This window comes from Salminus brasiliensis, chromosome 3, assembly GCF_030463535.1.
Source record: "Salminus brasiliensis chromosome 3, fSalBra1.hap2, whole genome shotgun sequence".
NCBI lineage: Eukaryota > Metazoa > Chordata > Actinopteri > Characiformes > Bryconidae > Salminus > Salminus brasiliensis.
The window spans coordinates 40,709,766-40,737,283 of NC_132880.1; the positions used below are offsets into that span (position 1 = coordinate 40,709,766).

The window sequence follows — 27,518 nt, forward strand, 5'->3', positions numbered from 1 at the left end:
TACCCTCTTTGCTCCCCGGGCGCTGGAGTTGGCTGCCCACCGCTCTGGGTGTGTGTGTACTCACTGCCCCTACACTGGTGTGTGTGTGTGTGTGTGTGTGTGTGTGTTCACTAACACAGATGGGTTAAATGCAGAGGACACATTTCGCTGTACAGTGAGAAATATGTGCACCTTTACCTTTACGTCTGTCTTTGTGTGTGTGTGTGTGTGTTTCTGATCTCCTCAATAAAACATACAAAGTACCAGACAATTCTGAAAGTGGATGCTATGCACTGCTGTTGTCTCTGTGATATTATGTGCAGATAATACAGAGGGGAAACCGGGAAGATATATAAATACAAAAGCCATTATTAATTATAATGAATGCTTATTTAAAGCACAATAAAGAGAACATTGTGGACTGAATTTTCTCATTCCATTTTTTGAACATTCCTGAAGCCTTTCCTCCCCCAATCTAGCATCCTATAGTTTCCAGTCTCGACAGTCAGTGTCCTGTGATGACGTCTCCGCACCCCACCACAACCTTGTCTCCTCCCTTTTACTAAGCCAAAGCGCTCAGTTCTATCTCCGCTTCTTGGAGAGGGGGTCGAAGCCTTTTAGCTTAAAGCAGAAGCCACCTGAAATCAGCTCAGATTCTCAGAGTTCCCTTCTTCTTACAGTCTGCTCCTACGTTATCATATGCTGATGACATGGTCCAAAAAACACTCTGAAGTTACAAATTTCACCCAACCGTAAAAAGACAATGAGCATCTATAGATAAGTGGGTTATACAGAAAAGACCAAGATTAAAGATGATCAAAATTCTGTTTATTTGATAAACAATCTACTTTCAGTTACAAAAGTCTGTTATTGCAATAAAAACAACTATATTTTACATTGATCTTTACCACTCCACCCCCCACTTCAGTTATTGGCCATTTGCCAGTTTAGTAGTAGCAGGAAGAAGGAGGATGAGTATCCAGTATTGCACAATAGCACGCCGGGTCTAGCAAAAGGGAAGGCCAGCATATGAAACCTGCCACCACATCACTTGGATGCCCCAATCCTGCGGCCTTAGCACAGCTGAAAGAGAACTTCCATTTGTGCAGCAAAGGGTTGAAGAGGAAGCCACCATCTGTCACAATATTGCAAAAAGAATATGGACACAATCTACTGACAGGATCACAGACGATATCTTTAACCTGATGACTTAAACCTGAATTCAGGCGCTTGATTTTTTGTTTGACATGTGCACCCAAAGTGAAAAAGCTGGCAGGGAAACAACTGTAAAAATACACAAACACAAGCAATCATTTACATCATCTGAAGAAGCATTTGAAACAAATATGAACATGTAAACATGTAAAATGTAACATGTTGTGACTGTTATATTACTGAAGTGCTGTAGACATAGACATTTATCAATTTATCAAAACAATAAAAAATAACTAAGCCCTTCCAGGAACATGTGTAAGGCTGTGTCATTTAAAAAGGGAACACTGAGCTCACTAGAGTACAACAAACGTTTGCATTTAACTGCTGTTCATTGATTTAAAAGATTTTTCTGTCATTTAGGATGTAGTGAACAATCTCTTGGACTACAAACCTATGAACTGTAGATTTGTGAGGTTCCGAATGAATGACAAGGATGTTATTAATTTATTCTGATTATTGAATTACTTTTAAGGACAATTCTTATTATTATAATTATTAATAATAAATTAATTCCACCAGGGACCAAGTTTATTACTGTTACTTAGTATTTAGTTTCCCCAGGCTATGTGATTCAAGCTACAGCTTCTAAAATGTACTGTTAATAAGGAATGTCCATTAGACATTTTAGTCCATTTAGTCCAGGCATCTGTGCTTTCTGTGATTTGACCCAATAGTCAAAATGACTATTTCAGTGGTGCATGGGCTTTGACTTACACTGAACAGCCATAACATTAACTTTATAGGACTCCATAAGACTTTCTGAAGACATCCTGTGGTGCCTGGCATCAAGACGTCAAAGATCCTTCAAGTCCTGCAAGTTATGAAGTGAGGTGCCTATGACCCTGTCGCAAGTTTACAGTGGTTCCTTTCTTGGACCTAGGTACCATCCACTGCATACCAGGAACACCCTACAAGACCTGCCTGATGTTTTGGAGATGTTCTGACCCACTCGTCTAGCCATCACAATTTGGCCCTTGTCAAAGTGGCTCTGATTATTATGCTTGGCCATTTATCCTGCTTTAAACACATCATCTTCAAGAACTGACTGTTCTGAACTATCCACTATCCTATGCCTAAACTATCCACTATTTCACTTCACCCGTCAGTGGTGTTAATGTTATGGCTGATCAGTGTAAACACTGTAGTCTATTACCATTTCTTGTCCACTTCTTGTCAGGTAAGAATTCCAGTCACAGATTAAGCAAAGACTTGAGGCTGGCAGTCAGTGGAGAACTGCCACAGACAACCCCTTCCCAAAGCACACTTCAGCGACTCCTAGATGGTCATCAGAAATGCTAATTCTCATTAGAAGAACTACATTGGAAACATGAGAGTGCGGACAAAGGACCCCCACACAGCTGGAGCACTATTCTGAGCACAGTTGGAGACTGGTTCTAACGGGCAGTGCAGCGTCCACCCAGCTATTGTGGTTCCCGATGACTGTATTCCACACGCTGATCTCCTCTTCAGTGGAGTCCATCCAGCAAACCGTCTGACCATAACTCACACCTGAAGAGCACATGCATGCAGACACAGACACAAGAGAAATGGCTTAGAGAAATTTACCTATAGTTTTATATAGGTATAAATTGAATATATATAGGTATATATTGAGGTTTCATCAAGTTGCTGTGGGTTCCTCAAGCACTGAAGCATGCAGATTTATCAATCATTAACTGATTAGTTACCAGTGGTGCTCAGAATTGCAGTTAGAAATTAGCAGACCAGCATACGATGCCAGCACTTGGCACAACATTGGTGGTAGAACCAATATTCTCTGCGCTTGGAATTGCCCAGACAGTCGACTTATCGATTAATGCTTGAGAAGCCTGGTAGGTCATTGCAAAAAACCCGCGAGATGCATCAGGTGTGTGGATACACTACATTATGAAATGTTTGTGGACACCCCTTCTAATGAATACATTCAGCAACTTCTTAGTTTCTACATTGCACCTATTGCTGACACAGGTGTGCAAAATCACATAGACACCTTTTCTAGTCCCTCTAGAGGAGTATTGCCAATAGAATCGGACTCTCTAGAGCGGATAAACATAAAGCTATTGGCACCATGCCTAAAGCCAGACAAGAGCTACAGAGGTATAAAGCCCCAGCATTGAGCTGTGGGCTGTGGAACTGTGTTCTCTGGAATGACAATGCCCCATCCAATACTTTTGGGATAAGCTGGGGAGTTAAGGATGAGGTAGGGTGGGGATCATTCAAGATCCTGACCTCACTATCATTCTTGTCCCTGAATGCAAACAAATCCATTCATGTGCGTGTTAGGGCAGTGGTGGCTCAGCGGTTAGAGCACCGGGTTATCGATAACAGGGTTGTGGGTTCGATTCCCGGGCTCGGCAAGCTGCCACTGTTGGGCCCTTGAGCAAGGCCCTTACCCTCTCTGCTCCCCGGGCGCTGGAGTTGGCTGCCCACCGCTCTGGGTGAATGTGTGTACTCACTGCCCCTAACACATGTGTGTGTGTGTGAGTGTGTGTTCACTACCAGATGGGTTAAATGCGGAGGACACATTTCGCTGTACAGTGTACACTGTACAGTGACAAATACGTGCACCTTAATCCTCACAGCAGTGCTTCAAAATCTAGTAGAAAGTCTCCTCTGGACAGTAGAGACAGTTACCCCAACAAAAGCAGGATAAACTCTATTTAATAATCTTGAATTAAATATGAATGAACAGGTGTCCCAATACTTTTGTCCATACAGTGCATTTGTGCATGTGTGTATATACCTGAACCTGTGCTGAGACGCACTCCTCCTAGGCAGTTGGAGGAGTTCCACACAGTGATCTCAGTGCAGGCCTGTGTGAGGTCGCTGGGCTGCAGGCCGTCATACACCATTGTGTGGTTGAATACGGGACTGACTGATCCCCGGACCACACGCGTCTGCTGACCGCTAACACCGCTCTCATCTGGCAAAACCACACTGCACACACCATATGCACATGGGTACTTCACTTTGGGTACAAACACTGAGTGCACTTAAAATGTAAAAGTCTGTAGATAAAGACCACTATCAAAGTGAACATGAATGACTACACATTTCTGCAGCTTTTGTTAAGGAGTGCATAAAAACCTTTTCACGTGAGTGTTGGGAATGCCACGTTTCGGAGGAAGGAGTCCAATCACTTCCCTTAACCAAATATGCAGTTCACCAGTCAGAGGGTAGCCTCCTCCTATTACAACATACCCACAAAACCAAACATGGATGGTTATACAGTAGATAACGTAGGATTGTTTATTTTGTGTATATCTCTATTAGTGTGTGTGTAGTGACCTTCAGAACCAGGTGGTATGAATTTCAGTGAAAATAAGACTGTTCCTCTGCTGATTATGGTATCAGGATTCATTTGTACCTGAGAGGGAAAGAGAGAGATAGACAGACAGACAGACAGACGCAGAGTAGTCATCATAACACAATCTCTTTGTTTGCATCTCTATTTCTATACAGTCACGGTCACGCAAAAACCTTGTCTCCAAAAAGTCAACTTTACAGGAGAAGAAAAAAACTTAAGTTCATATAAAAAATAAATAAATAAATAAATTCAAATTGTGTGTTTTAAATGTCAAAAATTGAGACACAAGGTAAAAAAAAAGCAACTAAACATTCTTGGTTCTGCTTTTGTGTAATATGTAATTGGCTCACCCTAGGCTGGAGGGAATACCAGGTTGGTTGACTCCGTCCCCAGTCCCACTGGCCAAGTCCCACCTCCACCTCGCCCAGGAAGAGGTTCCTCCGAACACGCTCCATATGCCACACGGACACGCTCAGCACACGGGCCTGCAGCTCAGACTTGCGCACTTTATACTTGGTAAAATACAGAATAGTAGCATAGTATAGTTATTATGACAGAGGCATGAGTGTACTTACTGATGTTTTGCATATTGTTGCTGTCACACAAAAACCTCCATTCCATTTTATTTCTTTTCAGGGAAGGATTTCTACTAGTTTGGAGTTTGAAGTTTGGAGCATTGCTATAAGGATGTGATTGTATTCAACAAGAAGCGCGTTAGTGAGGTCAGGATGTTGAATGATCCCCAGCCCACCTCATCCCCAACTCTCCAATACATCCCAAGAGTATTAGATGGAGCACCAGCATCATTCCAGAGAACACAAACTGCTGAATGCTGGGGCTTTTACCCCTCAAGCTCATGCCTGACATTAGACATAATGCCTATCTGCTCCAGATAGTCTTATTGTATTGGTAGTACTTCTCTAGAGGGACTAGACAAGCTGTGTGTGTGCATGCGTGCATTTGCACATCTGTGTCAGCAACAGGTGCAACTTCAAGTAGCTGAATACATTTATTAGAAGGGGTGTTCACAAACATTTGAATTTATAGTGCAATCTGATAATCTGGCAGTTGGTGTTCACATTTTGTCTACATTTCATAGAATGAACCAATAGAAACGCTCATAATTGACTTGGAATAAAATCCTTTTACATTGACTCCCATTGTAGGTTGTTTCCTTCTCCTGGAAGGCTGCTGTTTTGGAGATGCAAGGTTTTTGAGTGATAGTGATGCTACGCACCCATTTATTAAATCACTGCAATAAATACTGAACTATCAATGATCAAATCACAAAGAAAGGGTACACCAATGTCCATATTGCATTGCATATTTCAAGCACAATACATGCTGTCAGATAATAGTGTGGAATAACTGAATAATTGTGGAGAAGAAGAGTGGATTCTTACTTTAAGTGTTTCATCGTAGACAGGATTCAGTGTTTTCCTCTTTACTGAAGTTTTCCTTTTACTACGAGAGGTGTTGTCTGGGAGGAGGTAGACTTTAACATACCTGCAATAAATAAGGGAAGCCATAATGAACATCCCGTGATGAGCTGAACAATTTTTAACTATGTCAATTATTGAAGAGTAATGTAGCTATGAGCTCATCTTCAAATGTACAGCCTACTTCCTATATAAGGCACTATTTGGGGCACTATACACAAATGACACAAATAAAACATCTGTAGGACTGCTGTGTGTGCTGTGTCTCTGAAATATTTTCAATCACCAAGTCACACTTTAATGAGGCAAGAGACCAGCAATGGGATATTAGCTCATTTTATCAAGTACTGTAATCATTTCAATTTGTGACACTATCATGCAAATTCTGTCTTCTGGCTTTCTGCCATCCACATTGCCAATGGTATTTGTTCATTTTTGCCAACATTTCCCTTCAGAGAAAAATGATAAGCTTTCCCTTTTCCCAGGCTAACTGACCATTTCCAACCAAACAAATGCATAAATGCACTGGATGTTACATGTATGGTAAGGAAACACATGGAAATGTACAGCTCAGTGTTGGTGTGATGTTTCTCCAGCAGGTGGCACCACCAGCACACAAGCTGCTGTATCCACTGCAAAAATCCAGTCCAAAAAAAGGGCGACAACCCACCCATCATATGCTGAAATTAGCACAAACTTGAATTTATTACTTTTTCCTACCATATTTACTTCATATTCCAAATCATATCTGCAGTTCTAGCAGTTGCTTAGTACTGTTTTGTTATATTTGACCTGTAGTCATCATTACAGTGCAACTGCAGAAGTCAATGCTAGTCTTTATTTCTCTTTACTGGCAATACAAGTCCTTAGACTTTACTTCTAGGTACATTCTCATTTTCCCCCATTTTCATTAGTGAACTCAAGGACAACATAAGTTAACAGGTCTTCTTGTGCCAGTTCTACCTTCCCACTTTGTGTTACTTGAAAATAACGTTTTTATATATAATAACGCCTCTTTTAAAGCACACATGGATATTAAATGCCGGGTTTGACTAACTAAGACTCATATACTGTATGCTGACCAACCTTCACATTAACAATCATCAAGTCATTTTCATATACAGAGAAACAAGCAGAAATTATATAAATTATATAAAGAAGATCATCGGAGTCTCTCTCCCCTCCGTCATGGACATTTACACCACCCGCTGCATCCGCAAAGCAACCAGCATTGTGGATGACTCCACCCACCCTTCACACAGTCTGTTCTCCCTCCTGCCATCAGGAAGAAGGTACCGCAGCATCCGGTCCAACACGACCAGACTCTGCAATAGCTTCTTCCCCCAAGCCATCAGACTCCTCAACACAACTCAACTTCTGAACTGATATCTTACACTCTCCCTCTCTCTCTCTCTCTCTCTCTCTCTCTCCCCCTCTCTCTCTCTTTCCAACCATTTATCCCAGATAACATGGGAAGCATTTTTTGCACAAGCATTTGCACTGATAACTTTACTACCTCACTGGACTCTATTTATCGCACATTGCACAACTTGCACACTACCATCATTATTTATTATCCTCTGTCTGTACTGTGTTGTCTGTCCGCACTTGTTTGTTTGTGTTGCACTTGTGTCTTGTATGCACTGTCTATGTTGCACCATGGTCCGGGAGGAACGTTGTTTCGTTTCACTGTGTACTCTGTATGTAGTTGAAATGACAATAAACCCACTTGACTTGACTTGACTTGACTTGACTTGAAATAATAATAGTTGAACCATTTGCTACAGTTAGAGTGCAGTAACCACAATACACCTTGCATAAAAGTCTACACTTACGGGTCAGAGCGGCTGTTGCGGCCTGGAGCCAGGTCCTGACAGCGACACACACGGACATGGAGTTCCTCCCTTTTAGGATCATAATGCAGAGACAACTGGATTCGCCCGGTCACGGTAACACCTCCAAAATCCCCCACACTGTACAGACTCATCAGGCTCCCGCTCATCTACAACAAGCTCACAGCTTTAGATTCAAAGATTCAAATGTCCGGCACACACTGTGTGCCTGGGCTGAGATGTCTGAAGCACCAGCTCAGTGCCAGCATTGTTGCTCACAGGTTTAGGTGTGTAACGTACCATATGACTGGAGTGCAAGCTGTTAATTGAGCCAAATCTGGTGTCATCCAGCTCAGTGCTGCCAGATTCAATGTCGCCCTCTGAGTCAATCTACAGACACACACACACACACAAAGAACAGATAAAACCTTATTCAAATTATAGTTTTAGGCTAGTGCATCACTTCATTTCATGGTGAATGGACTAACTGAAATGATATCTTTACGAACGCACCTGCAGTGTCGGCGAGGTGTTGTGCAGAACTCCGTCACTCACCTCTGAATCTGCAACACTTCCTGAGACAGTAGAGCAGGGAAGAATAATAGAGATGACCAGTGAAAACGAGGGAGGCTAAGAATAGGGTATAACCGGAGCAATATCCTGAACTTATCTATTCCTTACATTCAGTGTTAAGTTACTGCTGTGCATCATTCCCATACACAACTCACCATTGACTCCTGAACTTAATTCCTCTTCTGTGTTCTCTGCATTCTTCTGAAGAATAAAATGTAAATATATTTCTACATACATGCAGTTGTGGCCAGATGTTCACATACACTCATCATAGGCATGAATGTCATGGTATTATAATATTTGGTTTTCATTGATGAATTCTTTGAACTGCTCACTTTCTTTGACAGAATGCTGACAGCCTACATCTTTAATGAAAAAATAAAAAATAATGTGGCTGACAATACAGCCATTAGATTCATACAATGGGACAGTCCAAGAAGCTCAATACAGATCAGAATCAGCCTGTCTGTTTGCTGGGGCGGCCATAGTGTATATTTACAAGTAGCCCAAATAGCTGCACTGTACGACCTGACAACTGTGACCTACTGTCTTTTAAAACTATCCCAATTTGGTAGGAAGACCTGGCAAATCTATCAGCCTGTAAGTCAAAGGCCTTGTCAAAAACACTCACAGTGGTGTAACACTCACATGGTGGACTTCATAAATGAATTATAATCATGATGATAATTTATTGTGATAATTCTGCAGACCACTTATCTTATGTCTAGATCACCCAAGCCTAGAACAGACCATAAAGACAACTTAAATAAGCAATACAACATGTAGCTACAGCAGTCTTTTACACCCCCCCACCCAAATTGTAAGGCTTTTCAAAAAGGAATTTCACAAAGCCATTCTGACATTACCAATTCTGCATATCTTCCAACAAGCTATGTTAATTAGCCATGTAAAATTTATCCCCTTGTTTTACACAGTACAATGGAGAAAGTCCAAGTCAGGAATGTATCATGAAGCCATCTCTAAACAACTGCAGATTCCAAGATGTGCAGTTTAAACAACTGTACATAAGCACAGGTTTTTGAGACGTGGAGCCACTTTGCTGCATGGTCTGAAAGAAAACCCACACAGCCTCCCTTAGCTGAGAGGAAATTAGTTTGAATGGTCAGAAACACCCAGGAACCACAAGCACAGGCCTGCCATGAACTGGAAGCTGCTGGAGCAACAGAGTCACTGTCTACACTCAATTGACTTTACTTCTCCATGGACTGAGAGGCTGCCGTCCAATAAAAGAAGCCCCTGCAACCAAAACATAGACACCTTCTAGCAAGACTAAAGTATGCAGAGGACCACACGGGCAAAGAAACAGCCTTCTGGAGGTGTGCTATGTGTATATACGATTTCAGAAACTCCCCAGAACATTACAACCTGCTCATCAAATTCTTGTTTTGTTCCGTCACTGAAAGCCCAATAATGCCCTGACATTCATGTCCATGACGAGTGCATGTGTAACTGTAGATACATGAATACGATATGCAGCATTTCTAATCTAAACATACAGTACACACTACCAAACAAACTGACCTTGGGGACACATTTCCTCCTTGGCCGTGGTTCAGGGGCCACACTGACGTTGGGACTGAAGAGGGATTGTTTAGTTAGCTGAGGTACTTGCATGCATTATTCCATGGCAGTTTTGGATGAAAAGAGACTAAAAAAACAGCCTTTCTAAGACCAAGAACTACAGATTTGAAATTCCTGAGCGTTAAAGAAAGCTTCAGATTCAAAGATGCTGGTGAATAATGTTTAAAAATGGATTTGTGTTTTGGAGGAGGCTCTGTGATTGAATGTGTAGTTGGAACGTAGAGGAAATTCATATACAATTAAGTACTGGTCAAATGTTCCAAGACTAACATAGATAGCCCGGTTTCACCCTTTAGAACTTTGCCTCAGCACATTTGTTAAAATCAGGATTCTGGGAGGTAATCACACAATTAGTGGTGGCTCAACAATTAGAGCTCCCGGCTATTGATGACTATTGATGGGTTCGATACCAGGGCTCGGCAAGCTGCCACTGTTGGGCCCTTGAGCAAGGCCCTTCACCCTCTCTGTTCCCCGGGCGCCGCAGCAATGGCTGCCCACCGCTCCGGGCATGTGTGCTCACTGTCACTGTGTGTGTTTCACTGGTGTGTATGTGTGTATTCACTGCACGGATGGGATAAATGCGGAAGCCAAATTCCATCTGTGCCCATCACAAATGGTCAATGTGGTGGTTTAATGTTTACAGGACCTCCCAAGTTCAAACTAATCCAGGTCAAACAAAGCTTCAGACCGTGACAACTTTCATCAACAAATGAAATCAACCTTTCGCTCTTCTCCTCCTCCTCTGTTCTGCTTTCTTTCCCCCTAATTTCTGTCTCTTTTAGATCTGCTGTGTCCTCTACTGTTCCTTCTTCCAGCTTCTCAGATAGAGTCTGGTCCTCCTGATCCTCAAACACAGACATCACAGGCACATCTACACAATGAGAACAAAGACGGATTAATGAGCATTTAACAGTAATCAAGACTTACACATAATGCAGGAGTAGAATGTGGGCTACAGTGCGTTTTTACTCATGATATTAAAAGGTCAGTAATAGATAAGACCTTTGCCCCGTTTTTTACGCCGTATGGAAGCATGGACGACATCAGCCCCTCTGCTCTGATAGCGCTTGGCGCGCTCTTCAGTAAACCACGCCCCACTGAAGGAGCGCAGGCGCACAGGGTCCGATTCCACTTGCTGAAGCTTGCTAAAAACAGACACGGTCGCACACAGACATCATACAGATACATAACATACACTAGCATTCAAAAGTTTGGAATCATCTGCCATAATCAACAACAAAAAAGCAACAAAAATATATACTGCTACTCTCTGTTTTTGTCAAGTTTTCTGCCTTGTGATCTATTCCTGAATCAAATTAGGCATTCTGCATATTCATTTAATTATAATTGATTAATTTAGTTATAAAGTTATTTTAGAATCAACTTTATTTTAGTCTACATTATCTTCATTATTTAGGATGCTTTATCAATTCATGTCATTTTTCAGAGCTTTGTAGCTTCCTTCAGATTATTTCAAACATAAGTTGCACATGACCAACATTACTGTATTTGAAGCAAAAAAAAAAGTATTTATTTTTAATTATTAGTTTACATGCAATGATTGGTGGCAGACAGTGGTTAATTTTGGGTGGTGTTTAAACCCCCACCACTAGAGGCAGTGTTGTACTCTGTCTTCAGGTGACACTCAAATTTCCTTTACTCATAATTTATGCATGTTTTTCAATAGTTTTCCTAAAATGTTAATAATTTATAAATATATAAATATATTTATATCACATTGCTTACAGTACTGCAATATATTGCAAAATACTAAATTGTAACCCCCATATTGGGATACACATCATATCGACAGGTTCTAGATAATACACAGCACTACAGTTTATAGCTTTTACTGCAACCAAATTGGTTTTATTTTATTTAAATTGTTGATTCCAAACTATGCATGTTGTGTCCTCACACATACAGACTTCCTCTAGAATTCTCCCGTTTCACAACCCTGCAGAACCTGAATCTGCATAAATGAACACACACCTGATTCGGCCCTCCTCCCGTTGGCGCAACTCATCATCTCTCAGCAACACGTTTAAAATCATGGTTTGTTCCACCTCGGTCAGGTGACCCAAATCCAGCAGATCAGCTTCCTTCTCCATATCTAGCTCACCACACACACCACACACACTGCATCAGGAACACCAGAAACAGCAGTAATGATTAGTAATCAATCAATCAGTCTAATAACCTGAAACAGCTGAATGTGACAGTAAGGAAGTAAAGGAAAACACAGATGTTCTGAATGAGCAAAGCTGAACGTTAAGGGTGGAGCTGAGTTTGAATAACAAAGGCGACCTGTACACTGTGTACACTTACACACACACACACCCATACAAACACTCCACTGCTCACTACCCTCCAGCTATTCGCAATTCAGCACCTTAGCTACTAAACAAGCTAAATTATCTTTTGCTAGTTTGCACATTATTTGGACAACTAAAACCAAATACTGCATAAACTGCTGAGAAAGACCTCCTAATCAGTTCATGCAGCAGATATCTCACAGCCCGAATGTCTGAAGATCACAGTAGTTCAAATGCAGCCTACAGGTTCTGTTTTACAGTCAGAATTGTCCATTTAATGGTTAGAAAAATGGGAAAATTGTCTTTACAAAAAGTTTACCCACTCATTTACACTACATGTCCAAATGTTTGTGGACACCCTTTGTAATGAATGCATCCAGCTGCTTTACGTTACACCCATTGCTGAAACAGATGTGCAAACACACGGCTTGTCCCTGTAGAGAAGTACTGCCAATACAATAGGACTCTCTGGAGCAGACAAACATGGACATACTGGCACCATGCCTAATGCTAGTTGTGGACTAGAGGGGTATAAAGCCCCCAGCTTTGAGCGGTGTTCTCTGGAATGATGGTTGGTGCTCCATTCAACACTTTTAGGATGAGTTGGGGAGTTAAGGATGTGGTCAGGTGGTGATCATCCAACATCCTGACCTCACTAATGTGTTGCTGAATGCAAACAAACTGTCACAGCAGTGCTCTAAAATCTAGTAGAAAGTCTTTTTCCCTGGACAGTGTGCATATATATATATATATATATATATATATATATATATATATATAGAGAGAGAGAGAGAGAGAGAGAGATAGATAGATAGATAGATAGATGGATCGCTCTAACACAAATGTTTTTAAGATGATGATCAGCACACCTTCTACTAGGTGCGTCCAAATGTTTGACTGGGACTGTGTGTGGGACAGTGGCATGAAAAACCTCCATCAGATAGAAAGGAACAAAGACTCAAAAGGGGGACCCGTCCTCTTCTGGTTTTAAAGGAAGCAGAAAGTAGCATTATCACCTCTTACATATGATGTTCCTGTTTCTCAGTTGGTAAGACAGGCACATCTTAGCTGTCTGGTACAGTTTTCTAACTGTATAGCAGCATAATTACAGACTGGTTGGGCTTTGGGCTTTAACAATCACATTTTAATCAACACCTTTATCTGCAGTACAATATAAAGCTAAATGAAAAGCACCTGTATCTTTAACGCAAACTGAGTGATTCATGAGAGGGGTCATTCAAAGCCAATATGCTTAAGAGTTGGACAGCTGGAGAGTTGTGCTTGCTTTATCATTTTATTTTAGATAATCTGAATCACATAAATAAATAAATAAATAAATAAATGTAAAGAGAGAACAATGCCTAACAAACTTAAGTTCCTATGCTGATAAATGATGGCTGTAAAGGGAACTGACCCAATAGGTAGTTCCTTGTTAAGCTATATGTTTGAGAGTTGTAGGCAGCTCTACATAAATCTACAAACAACAAAACCCACATTTAGCATTTATTTAGTTAAAACTAGAATCAGATTAAATTAATAAACAAACAAATTAATAAATAATCTGACCGGCACAGAAGAGGACAGTATAAGATAAACCTCCCAGATGACGCACCACAGTCCAGTAAATCACTAAATGGCCTAAACCAGTTCCCAGGGTGTGTCCTGCACCTGTTGGTCGTTTCCTGCACCATCTTCTACACCACCTTCCACCCGAGGCGGGCTTGTTAACTGCTGATTACCTGGATCAGGTTTATTGGAGGCGAGATTAACACTAATCTGCAGGGCAGAGGGTTCTGCAGCACCAGGGTCGGGCACCTCCGACCTAAACAGCGATGCTGAGAGAGAGCAGCAGGGAGCGCGCACGAGCACGCGCACCAACAACAGGCACAGTAAACAATCATCAGCTTGTGGAGGCCCTCGGCTCTCCTTTTTACTGCCTCAGTAAACCAGCAAACACAGTGTTTGTGGTCGAAAGGAAGCTCCACACACTTTGTAGACGCCATGAACAAACTCCACACATAAGTCTATAAGATCCAGGTGCTGATTCTAACTTTTCTTACAGGCTGACTGAGGGCTGACTGAGGGCTTTCTGAGGTAAACCTGCACGTGGCTCTACTGCACAGCTAGGTCCATATCCGCCGAGTGACTGCAAATAAAGTGTGAGTGAATGAGAGCCCGTGCACGGGCGCACCTGTTTCTCCAGTGTGCTCTCTACTTTAGCAACACAGACACCAGAACGCACACAGTAAAGACATTAAACTCTCCTACCTTCAGCTCATTTAGAGTGTCCCATTTAACACACTCTCCTGGAGTTTGCATTAAGTTAGGTTTTCAGCAGTTGGAGCTGAAGCTGGCAGCGCCACAGTCCCGTTTCTGCATGAACTGCCTTCATTAGAGGCTGCGAGCCCGCCCCCAGGCACCCTGCAAAATGTGAACCGGATTCCAGCGCATTGCATAGGCAGGCTGTTTACTATTCATCAGTTCACCTCATCTCTCTCTCTCTCTCTCTCTCTCTCTCTCTCTCTCTCTCTCTCTCTCTCTCTATCTCTCTCTATCTTTCTCTATCTTTCTCTCTCTCTATCTCTCTCTCTCTTTCTCTCTTTTTCTTTCTCTCTCTCTCTTTCTCTCTCTCTCTCTATCTCTCTATCTTTCTCTCTCTCTCTCTCTCTCTTTCTCTCTTTCTCTCTTTTTCTTTCTCTCTCTCTCTTTCTCTCTCTCTCTCTCTATCTCTCTCTCTATCTCTCTATCTTTCTCTCTCTCTCTCTTTCTCTCTTTTTCTTTCTCTCTCTCTCTTTCTCTCTCTCTCTTTCTCTCTCTCTATCTCTCTCTCTTTCTCTCTCTCTCTCTCTCTCTCTCTCTCTCTCTCTCTCTCTTTCTCTCTCTCTCTCTCTGTGTGTATATAAATACACATGCGCACACACACGTTACATGTGTAAATTCAGCCACTTTAAGCTGTACCCTTTGCTACAGGTCTTCAAATTGGGCTATTGAGCTATTAGGCTTTCTTCTCTGAAGTCATGGAGAAACACTAGATATTTTGGCCAAAGCTGAAATAAGGTATCCATCTATTCATCCATCCGTCCATCCATCCATCATCCACCTGCTGCCTACCTATTTATCTACCAACCTATCTATATAGCTATCTACCTATCTGTCTATACATACCAACCTGCTTGCCCAGGCAATACGCTCATGTGGGGCTCACATGGGTGGAGCATGGTGGGCTAGGTGAATTACAAGTGGGCTTGGGCTTGTACATTGTTGTTACTGGGACCCAGTTGGGCTTTTCAAATGGGCCCCATCATTACAGTCCATCTTAATCTCACATGGGCCCCATCTAAGTCCATGTGCAGTGTGCAAGTGTTCATGTTGGAACCCTTCTGGTGTCATCACTGACCCCGATGGGCACCCATATGTTGGATCCAATATGGCACCCACGGACACAACTTTCTGGTCCCCACTTGCGCTACCACATGGGCATGCTACCAGCCTGCCTGCCTGTCTGCCGTCCGTCCGTCCATCCAACTAACTGACCTGTTCTACTTTCCCTTTCTACTCATTAAGTTTACTTTTGCTGTTATGTTTACTGTCAGTCTTAAAGACCAGGAAGTTTTTCTTCTTTTTTTTAGTGCAAATCAGATAAATTCTAATTTCAGCTTTTAACTACAAGTGTTTAGACGTCAGTGTCAACAATAGAAAGTAATGCCACATCTTGTATTAGCAGTCTAATGATGACGAGTATAAATCTGGTAGTATGAGTATGAACACATCTTCAGTCAGGTTTGGAGTGTGAATTATGGTGCAGATGGACACAGTGTGCTGTGTGTGTGAGATACTGCTTATTTGTGCACACTGCAGTCATGCACTCTGATGTGCAGCTCCGGTTAGCTGAGCCTGGCCACTAGCTATCAGCACACACACCTGCTAAATACACAGCCATTCACACACACGTACACCCAGTAAACATACAGAAAGCAGCATGAGCATTACGCAATCATTATACAAGTACACAAGCAGACTCCCAAAACCGCAGGCCGACATGCTGTGTCTGGGAAAAACAGTGTTTTCATCTTTGTAGTTGAATATTTTCCTGATGAACGCTGAGTCTGGGTAAAAGGTTTGAGTACATGGGTGTTTTATTACTTCCCCATTCAGTCTGTGAAAAGATCCCTCACAGGTAGAGACACACAGTGATTAGCAGGAACCTCCTGAAGAAACTTTTGTCTTGCTTCATTGTTAGTAGTGCTGAGGCAAGTATGACTTCCTCTATTCTCTTTATAACACAGTAAAACATTCAGTCTTTCAAAGGACAGTTTCTGTTTGCTAAGCTTAAACTGGGGATAGGATTAAGCCTAGTCCTAAACTGAAAATACATTTTCTACACAGAGAAACCTACTTTCTCTGCTTTCAGAGCTACGTTGTTTGCAAGTCTTGCTCAGTATATTATACAAACGTAAACAAATCCTACCTTGATTTATATTGTGTGGATTTTTTTAACATAGTTAATGATTAAGCTCATGTGTCTGAATACAAGAAGTCCTGCTGGATATACATCCTTAAAAACTCATCAAATTCTGGGCTCCATGAAAAGATATTACACTGGACCTTAATTAATGCATTTTTACGGCCCTTAGAATTGACCTTTTGGGATGAGGTGAGGTAGTGATCATCCAACATCCTGACCTCATTAACGTTCTTGTCACTGAATGCAATCAAATCCTTACAGCTACTCAAACAAAAGCAGGATACACTCTTTTAATATCCTTGATATTATCCTTAAATCCTTTTGGAAAAACAATGAAAGGGCAGGTGTCCCAATATTTTTGTCCATATGGTGGATGACTGAATGTCTAGATGTTTTCATAGGAACATTTAAACTAGTCTGATGCATTCTGGAGACAAGTCCTGTGAACTGATGCAGTTAAAATAGAACATTTTGGCTGCAAAGAATAATGGTATGCTTTAAAGAAAAAAAGAGGCAAATTTTAATTAAAAAAAAACCTCTGCAACTGTTGAGGTGGATCAAGTATGCTTTGGACTGGAAGCATTTCACTGGCAGAGAAAATAATAGATGTAATTAAGTACCAGCTAATTGTAAAAGCTAACATCAGACATTCTGTAAAAAGGCAGAAGATTAAAAAATGATGGTTTTTACATCAGAAAAAACCCTCCAAAAATTAATTAATAAAAGTAATTTAAAAAATCAAAAAATTCAAATATTTGATTGTGTTGTCCGCATATTTTATAACAGTTTTCTATGGCATTATAATTGTCTATGTAAAAAAAGTTGTCTAGGTAATTATATTCATACAGTGTGTGCAGAATTATTAGGCAAGTTGTATTTGAGAGGATTCTTTTTATTATTGAGCAACAACCATGTTCTCAATCAACCCAAAAGACCCAAAAAAAAAAAAAAAACAATAAAATAAATATCAAAGCTTAATATTTTTGGAAGTTGGAGTGGGTTTTTTTAGATTTGGCTATCTTAGGAGAATATCTGTTTGTGCGGGTAACTATTACTGTGCAGAATTATTAGGCAACTTAATAAAAAACAAATATATACCCATCTCACTTGTTTATTTTCACCAGGTAAACCAATATAACAACATTTAGAAATAAACATTTCTGACATTCAAAAACAAAACCCAAAATTAGTGAGCAATACAGCCACCTTTCTTTACGATGACACTCAAAAGCCTTCCATCCATAGATTCTGTCAGTTGCTTGATCTGTTTACGATCAACATTGCGTGCAGCAGACACCACAGCCTCCCAGACACTGTTCAGAGAGGTGTACCGTTTTCCCTCCCTGTAGATCTCACATGAGGGACCACAGGTTCTCTATGGGGTTCAGATCAGGTGAACAAGGGGGCCATGTCATAATTTTTTCTTCTTTTAGACCCTTACTGGCCAGCCATGCTGTGGGGTATTTGGATGCATGTGATGGAGCATTGTCCTGCATGAAAATCATGGTTTTCTTGAACGATACCAACTTCTTTCTGTACCACTGCTTGAAGAAGGTGTCTTCCAGAAACTGGCAGTAGGTCTGGGAGTTGAGCTTCACTCCATCCTCAACCCGAAAATGTCCCACAAGTTCATCTTTGATGATACCAGCCCATACCAGTACCCCACCTCCACCTTGCTGGCGTCTGATTCGGAGTGGAGCTCTCTGCCCTTTACTGATCCAGCCTCGGGCCCATCCATCTGCCCCATCAAGAGTCACTCGCATTTCATCAGTCCATAAAACCTTAGAAAAATCAGTCTTAAGATATTTCTTGGCCCAGTCTTGACGTTTTATCTGATATTTCTTGTTCAAAGGTGGTCGTTTTTCAGCCTTCCTTACCTTGGCCATGTCCCTGATTATCACACACCTTGTGCTTTTTGATACTCCAGTAACATTGCAGCTCTGAAATATGGCAAAACTGGTGGCAAATGGCATCTTGGCAGCTTCACGCTTGATTTTCCTCAATTCATGGGCAGTTATTTTACGTCTTTTTTTTTTATTTTTGACTTTTCAGAGTCCGTCAAATCTCTCTTCTGACCCATTTTTCCAAAGGAAAGGAAGTTGCCTAATAATTAAGCACACCTTATATAGGGTGTTGATGTCATTAGACCACACCCCTTCCATTACAGAGATGCACATCACCTGATTTACTTGATTGGTAGTTGGCTTTCAAGCCTATAGAGCTTGGAGTAGGACAACATGTATAAAAAGGATGATGTGATCAAAATACTCATTTGCCTAATAATTCTGCACACAGTGTAATATGAAATTTTTACATATTTCAGTAATAAACCCACAGACACATGGGGGTTTGGAATGTGTTTATTTTAAGGGGTCTTTTTTGTAAAAAGTCACATACAAAGTTTTTTGGCACTCTCACACTCAAACATTATCTTAATCACACACAGACACATTTAAAACCTTTTCAAACACACACACACACACACACCTCACATATACATACATTCCATACAGCACTGAGAACACACACTGCCAAACCTTCCATCATAATTGTCCCCTCCCACTCATTATATTAACTAGACACACATCCAATCCTATTCCTCTCATCCCTGAGTTCGTCCTCATAACTCATCATGAGCAGCTGCTTCCTCTGCCTTCAGTTTGAACTCATCTTCAGTGATCCGCCCATCCTTGTTTCGGTCCTGGTTATTGTACATATTCTCAATGATGCGTTGAGGATCAAAGCCAGGGGCCAGGCGACCCTTGCCTTCACTCACCTGGTACAGGATGTAATCTGAAAACTAGAGGGACAATAGATGTTATGTAGACACAAGAGAAACACAACTATGGTAATATGCTAATGTAATTATACAATTGCTGTCATCAGAAAACTTAAGGAAACGTAAAGAAGATCATTTAATTTTTAAAATGTTTTAATTTAAATTAATTTAGGTAAGCTCATTTTATCCAGCACAAAGACACAAAGACCAGGAGGAACAAACAGGGACCTTTCACAGACTGAAAGCCAACATTAGCCAACTCTAGATTTTACCATCACTTCAAAAACAAACTGGACCTCCTCAGCCGACTAAACTGGAGTTAAACCTATGATCTCACATAGAAACGTCCTAACTGGTCGTATGCTTCAGTCCAAATATACAAACGATTTGCTAATTAAATTACATGTGACATTTTTATAGTTTATGCTTGGTTACAATAATGTTGGATTTGACAAGTTGTGAGTCTTAGTCCAAGAGGAGTTGCTGGTAGCCATTTCTTGTCGCTAGAGGTCGTGTTTCCTCTGAACGTAGCAATGGGTCATTTTACAAGACGATAACAATCGGCCAATATGGACGTTTTCATTAGGAGATCAGGCTGCGCTAAACACGCTCTAGAAGGGAAAGAACCATTTTATTTTTTTTCCTGGTAAGACTTGCAAAAGCCAAATCCGGCATCTCTGAGCTTTAGCTGATGCTGTAAACCAGCCAATTAAGGCAGAGCTTATTGAAAATTTTACTTCATGAGCCCCATAAAAAGAAAATATGAATATTTGTCTCTGATGCAACATCAGCAGGGATGAAAAAACGCATCTGGGCATTTTTCACCTCAACCAAACCACATATTTACGATTTGTACATCATCAATTAAAAATACTCAATAAATGCATTCTTTCGTCAATTTACAGAAGGACGAGGGCTGACAGACTACAGTGTAAATGTTATGATGAAACTACAGAGTGGGAATATTAAAGAGGGAAGGCAAAACGACACAATGGCAGTTTTACTATATACAATTATACACAGACGAAAAAAACATAAACACACTCAGGGTGTACCTCAGTGGGGTCCACTTGTAAGTCCTTGTTTCTGTCCATTTCACTGAAGAGGTTGGGCGACACATCCTCATTCCATACAAACATGTAACCATCAGGAAGACCCTCCTCAATGTCGAACAACTCAATATCGAACACCAGCACTGCGCTGCCAGGCACCTCTCCATCTGCACACACAGATATTTCCCATATAATTTTTCCTAATTAAATATACATATAACACACATGTACACACAAACACCTTCACAACAGCACTGCTGTGCTTTCCTTATGCATACTGTGTTGATTCATGGATTAAAATTATGTGATCATACTGTATGTTTTAGTTCATAACCACAGCAACCTCTGGTGCTTTAAAAGACAAGCAGCAGAAGTAGCAACATGTGTAAGTAAAACATTTCTCCAAGTACTGTAGTGGCCAGTCAAATAGGACTTTAACATGCAATGTATGATTATAGCACCCTCTGGTGGTTCCTTCAGTCAGTGCATACAGACGCAAAACCTGGCCCTCCTGAAATCCCTTCAACCCTAGAAGGCTACCGGTTACTGGTGGGTTAAAATACTTAGTGGAAGGGATGGGACCAACCTTTGTTGTGTATGTGTACGAATATGTTCATGTGAGAAAAAGAGAAAGACAGCCTTACCCACGCCTCTTTCTCCATATCCCAGGTGAGGGGGCACAATTAATTTACGTTTCTCTCCCACACACATGTCCATCAGACCCTCTTCCATGCCTGCAATCACCTGCGCAGCTCCCAGTACCACATCATAGGTCTTCCCATATTTATGCCTACACACACACAAATTCATCACTTCACACATCTGACCAACCTTTCACGATCAGCCCAACAGTTATTAATGGTTTTCAATTTTAACTCTTATTAATCACTCATTACCTCATTAACAGTCATTGGTATTAATGGCACTTTCCTAGACAGGGATTAAACCTAGTCTTGCATTCTGAATGGTGATTCTCAGCTGAAAGTATATAGTATATATTTAGTTTAGGACTAGGCTTAATTCCTTTCTGGGAAACCAGCCCTATATGTGCAATGTGTTTGTGGACACCCCTTTTAATGAACGCATTCACACATTCCCTGTAGAGAATTACAGTCAATAAAACAAATTTGACTTTCTGGAGCAGATGACCCTATTGGCATGGGCATGGGCTATAGTGGTATAAAGCCCATGGAAAAGCATAGAACTGGGTTCTCTGGAAGGATGAATGGTGCTCCATCCAATACATTTGTCATGAGTTGATTTTGTAAGAAACAATAAATGAGCAGGTGTCCCAATACTTTTGTCCATATAGTGTGATGAGATTGAGTGACTGAATTGTGGAGCACATATGTATCCTTAGAGTTTGTAAGGGGTTAAGACTCTAAGAAATAGAAGCTAACACAACCAGAAGAGTATATATATGTCTCTGTGTGTGTGTGTGTGTGTGTGTGTGTGTGTGTGTGTGTTACTAACGAGGAGTCGATGTAAGTGCCGTCCAAAAGCGAGGCATTGTAGTGGTATTTGATAAAGTCACCACGTTTGGTGGTGTAGTTGCACTGCTCTGGCTTCTCGCTGGTCATCTCCACCTTGTCAGATGGGTTGTGAAAATCAATGATGTGAACATCAAACACCAGAACGGCAGAGCCAGGGATCTTTGTACCTGAGAGAGAGAGATTTAAAATTTTGCAAGTTATTTTAATGTAATTTCATCATCCTGTATTGTGGTTCATTTTATACAGTCTGCCAGGGGACTCACAGACCACCAAGGCTCTGATAAAGCAAGATCATCTCCATGTGGTTAGAATGTGAATAATCGCTGTTCATTATTATGCTTCAGAGAGAGTACGGAGTACGCAGCAATAAAACACTGCTGTTTGTAGACGCCTACTCCACAGTCAGACATAGCATTTCTACTACACACACCTGTCCCCTCCTCTCCATAAGCGAGGTGAGGTGGGATGATGATCCTTCTGCGCTCTCCAACACACACACCCAGAAGGCCCTGGTCCATCCCAGCAATCACATAGCCTTTCCCAATGTATGTGTCATATGTGCGATTCCTTGAGTAGCTGAAACACACAACCACACAACAATTAACATAATGCCACTCCTAATTAGATATTAACACCTTCTCACTCACCACATCCAAATTATCCAAATTCTAAACAGAATCAGTTGTAAAAGTCATTTGTAGTTTTTCACAGTCTTTTTGGTGGTGCTGTAATCCTAATTTCCTTTACCTGGAGTCAAAAAAGGTTCCATCCAGCAGTGTCCCGTTGTAGTGGTAGCGCATGAAGTCTCCTTCTTTGCTCTTGCGAGGGCAGGAGCCTGGAATACTCTGGACCTCCACTGTAACTTCATCTTTGGGGTTATGAAGGTCCAACAGAATCACATCAAACACCAGAGAAGCCTGAGCAGGGATATCACTGCCTGGAGAGAGAGGGAGAAAGAGAAAGAGAGAGGGAGGGAAGGAGGGAGAGAGATCAAACAGACTTATTTTCATGGCTATTTCCCAAAAAGCACTGTAGTATTAAACTCATTAACTATTACAGTCATGTATAAAGTTATCCATTAATCACAGCATGTGACCTGCTGCTTTTCAGGTTTATTTATAAACAAAGACACTTAATTGTCATATTAAGCTTGAAAGATGCCTAACCTAAACACTGCAACAATACCTAGAAAACATACTTACAAATGTGCAATAACTGACCTTCATTTAAATATATATATATACATATATATTTATATATTTTATATATTTTATATACTTAAATGTATAAATATACAATATATATATATATATATTGCATATCCAGAATGGCAAATTTACAGGACAGGCAAATAACCTTCTTCACTTTCAATAGAATAATAATAAATTCTATTGGTCCATTTATTATGACATTGAAATTTTGATATTTTTTTATAAATACATTTTGTAAATTGTGTGATGGTATATCCACTTATTTTATCTTCCAAATATACCGTTTTTGAGATTTTGGGATCAACAATGTTCATTTATCTAGTTTCATCTATCTCACATACAAAAAGCTCCTACTTCTGAAATCAATGTGACCTGTGAGCAAGACATTTCTATCATGAACATTCAGACTTGAGCACAGGTTTAAAGCTTTGATCATAGGAAATCACCGTATTTACCATCTCCATGCTCTCCATAGCCAAGTGAGGGAGGCATGGTAATGATGCGTTTTTCTCCCACACACATTCCCAGAAGCCCCTGGTCCATCCCAGCAATCAGCCAGCCAATCCCCACGTATGTGTCATAGGTCCTCATGCGTGTGTGACTATAAATGATTAAGAACAAACAGAAGGTGCAATTGTAAGAATTTGGGACAAAAAGAGCAAGACACACACACAAAACACAAAAAGCATGAGCAAACGTCTGTTTACCTGACACTTGTTTCAACTGCAAGAGCCCATATATGGGGACACTTCAGTTCTTTACTGTGTGTGTAAAAGTGATGGGGCTGAATTTGGCTTCTTATTCAATACCTTAAGTGGTGCAGCAGTTACCATGCTTCTTATTACTGTACAGGCAGCAGAATGTACCTGCTGCACCATTTAAGGTGGAACAGACAATTATTAGACGTTGCTGAATAAAAGGTTGACTTCAGCTTCAAAGAAATGACTTTCTGTAGTTTATTACACTTAATACAGGAAATGGAACAGGCCTGTTTCTTTGGTCATTTTTGCCTATTAGATGTATTCCTTGGGTTTTTGGACTTTAAACTCACAACAATTGCTTCACTACTCAATTTATGCAGTCCTAGAATTGCCACTGTGTAGGAAGGCAAATCAAGGTTTTAATTGGTTGAGTTTTTAGTACCATCAGTTCAATAGACTCTGAAACCTTGTTTGTACTACACTTTATGATAGAGGTGTTTAAGGGTTCTTTAGGAAGGGCAATGGTTCTACATAGGTCTCAAAAAGCCAGTTAGACGCTTAAATGGTTCTTTGCCTCATTAAATTGTTCTTTGCATTGGTGGAAATACTGTTGTACATGGTCCTATACCGACCCTTTCATTTATACAGCACCAAAAATGGTTCCACTGTCATTACGAACTAAGGAACATTTTTTCACTACTATACAGAACCTTCTTTTTGCTTTTGAATATGGATCGCACAATAGCAGGGGAAAAGAATTGTATGTTTTCTAGGTAGATAACATATGAGCACATCGCATGCAATGAAGTGTGGAGCAGTAACTAAGTCTGGTGTAATAAGGGCTTACATTTACAACATTGGGCTGATGCTCTTATTCAGGGCGGCTCATTTTGAACATTTGATTCATGTTACACAGGTAGGGCGGTTACACAGTGGGCGGTGCTGGTATTGTGTTTTCTCACCTAGAGTCAAACAGGGTGCCATCGAGCAGAGTGCCGTTGTAGTGGTAGCGGACGTAGTCGGAGACCTGTACAGTGCGGCCACAACTCTCTGGCTTGTAGTAGGTCTGAATTTGCACTTTGTCATCAGAGTTCCAGATGTCCAGCAGCAGCACATCAAAGTGCAGGATCGAGTCAGGAGGGATGATGTCACCTGAGGGAATGAGGTATGTACTTAATAAACTGGTTGTGAGTAAGACATTCTAGCACTATACTACATCAAAGGTTTAAGGGTCTGCATTTATGCTACATGCTTAGATTTAGGCCAACTTGGAGCTTTTGGAGTTTTCCTTTTAAAGCAGCATTATGTAAGATTCTTCAAAATCATTGAGGTGCATCTCTGACTGTAACAGGGAGAACACTTTGGGGCTACTTTGGGGTTGGCACACTACTAACTTAACTATGTAAGTTTGGTAAGGTGAGCAGACAGTTTGCGTGAGAATGGTTTAATGCTGGCATATTACTCTACTGCTTCAGTCCACCTGCTTCCTTTACTTTTAGCTGTTCTGAATGTTGCTGTTCTGTATCTCTATGTATCTCATGACCAGAAATGCATGTATAAAGCGTGTTCTGATTACACAAGGATTATACTTTCTGACTGTAGGGGCATCCCAGGAGCAAGAAATACCAATTCTTGCATAATGCTGCTTTAATATGGAAAGAATGAAGGTATGAAGGGTATGGTATAGACATGTAATCACCCAACACAACAGCATTAATAAGGACTGAACTTTATGACCTTCATGCTGGTTGGCAGATCAGCTTGTGCTCTTACAGCCACTTTAATCATTCATTCAGATGCATGTGTGTCTAGAACACAGTCTCACTCACCTGAGCCTAATTTCCTTACTAACTAGTACTAACATGTGGACATGGCTCAAAATTCCTTTCCAAAGTCACTCCCTTCAGACGTCCCAACCCCCTCTTCTCTCTCTTTCTCTCTCTCTTTCTCTCTCCCACCCCCACTACCAGCATCCTCTTTTCTGGCCCACACACGCACCTTCCCCCTTTACACACACTCTCAATCTCTTTGTGCCACACAACACCTCTCACTGCTCCTCCCTCTATTTATGGGAACTGTAGGCCACGGCCAGGTAAACACTGAGGAACAGATTTAAAGATAGAGATGGATAGCTCTACGCTCCAAGACTCACTGAGACCAAATGTATATTATGCATACCATAACCGTTCTTTCCATAGGCAAGCTCTGGTGGGATTTTGACCAGGCGTCTCTCGTTCACACACATGCCCAGAAGTGCTTTGTCCATGCCGGCAATCAGCTGGCCCCGGCCAACAAACACATTGTAAGTGCTGCCACGATCATAACTGCAAGTACACACACACACATACACACAGTCAGTAATTAAACACAGACGGTCTTATATAAAAATCTGGGCACTCCTGTTAAAATGAATGACACACTTTGACAAACTTTAAAAAACTGCATTTTCTGCACATTTTAAACACAATTTCTGTTGATTACAAACAGAACTAATCTTTTGCATATGATTAAAATGCAATAAATGTCCTCCTTATGGTTTACTGGTTAATTTCTAACTGAGAAACAGTAGCCTATATCCCTTCAGGAATGAGGAGCTGTTTGACCCCTAGTCATCTGTCCATTTCATTTCCAGTTGAAGGTGATTAAAATGCACCTTTCATTTTTTATAAGTTATTAAGTTATTTAATGAATAAATATGTTAATTAAGTTATTTCATTGTGTTAAGTAGCTTAAGTTTATTAGAATTTAGTGCTATGTGTACAGTTCATATCTCCATTACTCATTCATTCATTCATTCCCTCACTCATGCACGAGGGCGCTTAGTTCTTTAAATGATTTAATTAATTTCTCCTCCTTTCTGTAATAAAATACTATGAAAAATAATGACTTCAGTCACACTTTCTGTTTTGCCTGCGTGGCTGAAGCATGCGCCGTGTGCAGACCGGACGGTCTAGTATAAACGCGCTCTCTCACCGGGGTTTACCAGGATTTGATTTTTTGGCTGTGCTTTTTCACCCACCTGGAGTCAAACTTCTTGCCGTCCGGAAACATGCCGTTGTAGTGATACCGGACGAAGTCCCCTGATTGCACGGCCCGGTCGCAGAGCTCAGGCGTGGACGTTTTTTCCACGACGATGTCATCTAACGGCACCGGTGGGGCGTTGCAAGCAACCAAACTGACCATAAAAGCCAGGAAGATCATCCTCACCGCTAACCGCTTTCTCATCTTCACCTGGACTCTGATAAGGCTCGGTAACCCTCCTCAGCCCGAATGTTTCTCCACTGCAGCCCCAGGCACGCTCTGTTGAGTGAGGAGCGGGTAGCCGCAGAGTCTCGGCGCAGGCTTGTAGACGTGGTACCGCGGGCCGGACCTCGGACTGAAATCTCTAAACTTCTCTCAGACTTTTTCGTACGCTCTTGTTTTTTTTCCGCACCCGTTTTCCGGTAAGCCCCGCCTTCTCCGTACGAAATTCTCATACACTTATACTCGCACTCTGTCCGAGCGACGGGATTGGTCCGTGCGACCCCGTCCCATGCGCTGTGATTGGCTGTTGTC

General features: G+C 41.2%; 2 protein-coding genes across 5 annotated transcripts; both read right to left on the reverse strand.

The window, feature by feature from the left end:
- Window positions 1–883: 883 nt before the first annotated feature.
- sytl1 (synaptotagmin-like 1) lies at window positions 884–14,642 on the reverse strand. 4 transcript variants are annotated; one of them, XM_072676175.1, is made up of 15 exons: window positions 14,531–14,642; window positions 11,940–12,060; window positions 10,950–11,092; window positions 10,668–10,818; window positions 9,888–9,930; window positions 8,501–8,546; window positions 8,286–8,347; window positions 8,073–8,162; window positions 7,776–7,942; window positions 5,905–6,007; window positions 4,852–5,013; window positions 4,483–4,561; window positions 4,282–4,381; window positions 3,938–4,131; window positions 884–2,703 (listed from the first exon to the last, which is right to left on the reverse strand). In XM_072676175.1, the coding sequence occupies exons 2-15, from the start codon at window positions 12,056–12,058 to the stop codon at window positions 2,561–2,563; spliced, it is 1,602 nt and encodes a 533-aa protein (XP_072532276.1). In that variant the 5' UTR covers window positions 12,059–12,060; window positions 14,531–14,642; the 3' UTR covers window positions 884–2,560. The 4 variants fall into 4 exon arrangements, with proteins under 4 accessions (XP_072532276.1, XP_072532278.1, XP_072532274.1 ...); XM_072676177.1 differs by having other exon boundaries at window positions 8,328–8,347; window positions 9,888–9,942; XM_072676173.1 differs by having other exon boundaries at window positions 9,888–9,942.
- Window positions 14,643–19,071: 4,429 nt separating this feature from the next.
- Window positions 19,072–27,389, reverse strand: fkbp9 (FKBP prolyl isomerase 9). The gene is made up of 10 exons (XM_072676178.1): window positions 26,983–27,389; window positions 26,142–26,287; window positions 24,926–25,115; window positions 23,718–23,863; window positions 22,799–22,988; window positions 22,482–22,627; window positions 22,032–22,218; window positions 21,203–21,348; window positions 20,562–20,725; window positions 19,072–19,527 (listed from the first exon to the last, which is right to left on the reverse strand). The coding sequence occupies exons 1-10, from the start codon at window positions 27,186–27,188 to the stop codon at window positions 19,348–19,350; spliced, it is 1,701 nt and encodes a 566-aa protein (XP_072532279.1). The 5' UTR covers window positions 27,189–27,389; the 3' UTR covers window positions 19,072–19,347.
- Between the last annotated feature and the right edge of the window lie 129 nt (window positions 27,390–27,518).

Excerpts from the sequence above, each read along its gene's own strand:
- sytl1 (XM_072676173.1), bottom strand. The coding sequence starts at position 12,058 with ATGGAGAAGGAAGCTGATCTGCTGGATTTGGGTCACCTGACCGAGGTG. Across the intron at positions 4,382-4,482 it reads CATACCACCTGGTTCTGAAG|GAGGAGGCTACCCTCTGACT; the intron begins GTCACTACACAC and ends ATGTTGTAATAG. Across the intron at positions 2,704-3,937 it reads GCGTCTCAGCACAGGTTCAG|GTGTGAGTTATGGTCAGACG; the intron begins GTATATACACAC and ends TGTGCTCTTCAG.
- fkbp9 (XM_072676178.1), bottom strand. The coding sequence starts at position 27,188 with ATGAGAAAGCGGTTAGCGGTGAGGATGATCTTCCTGGCTTTTATGGTC. Across the intron at positions 26,288-26,982 it reads GGCAAGAAGTTTGACTCCAG|TTATGATCGTGGCAGCACTT; the intron begins GTGGGTGAAAAA and ends GTGTACTTGCAG. Across the intron at positions 23,864-24,925 it reads GGCACCCTGTTTGACTCTAG|TCACACACGCATGAGGACCT; the intron begins GTGAGAAAACAC and ends AATCATTTATAG.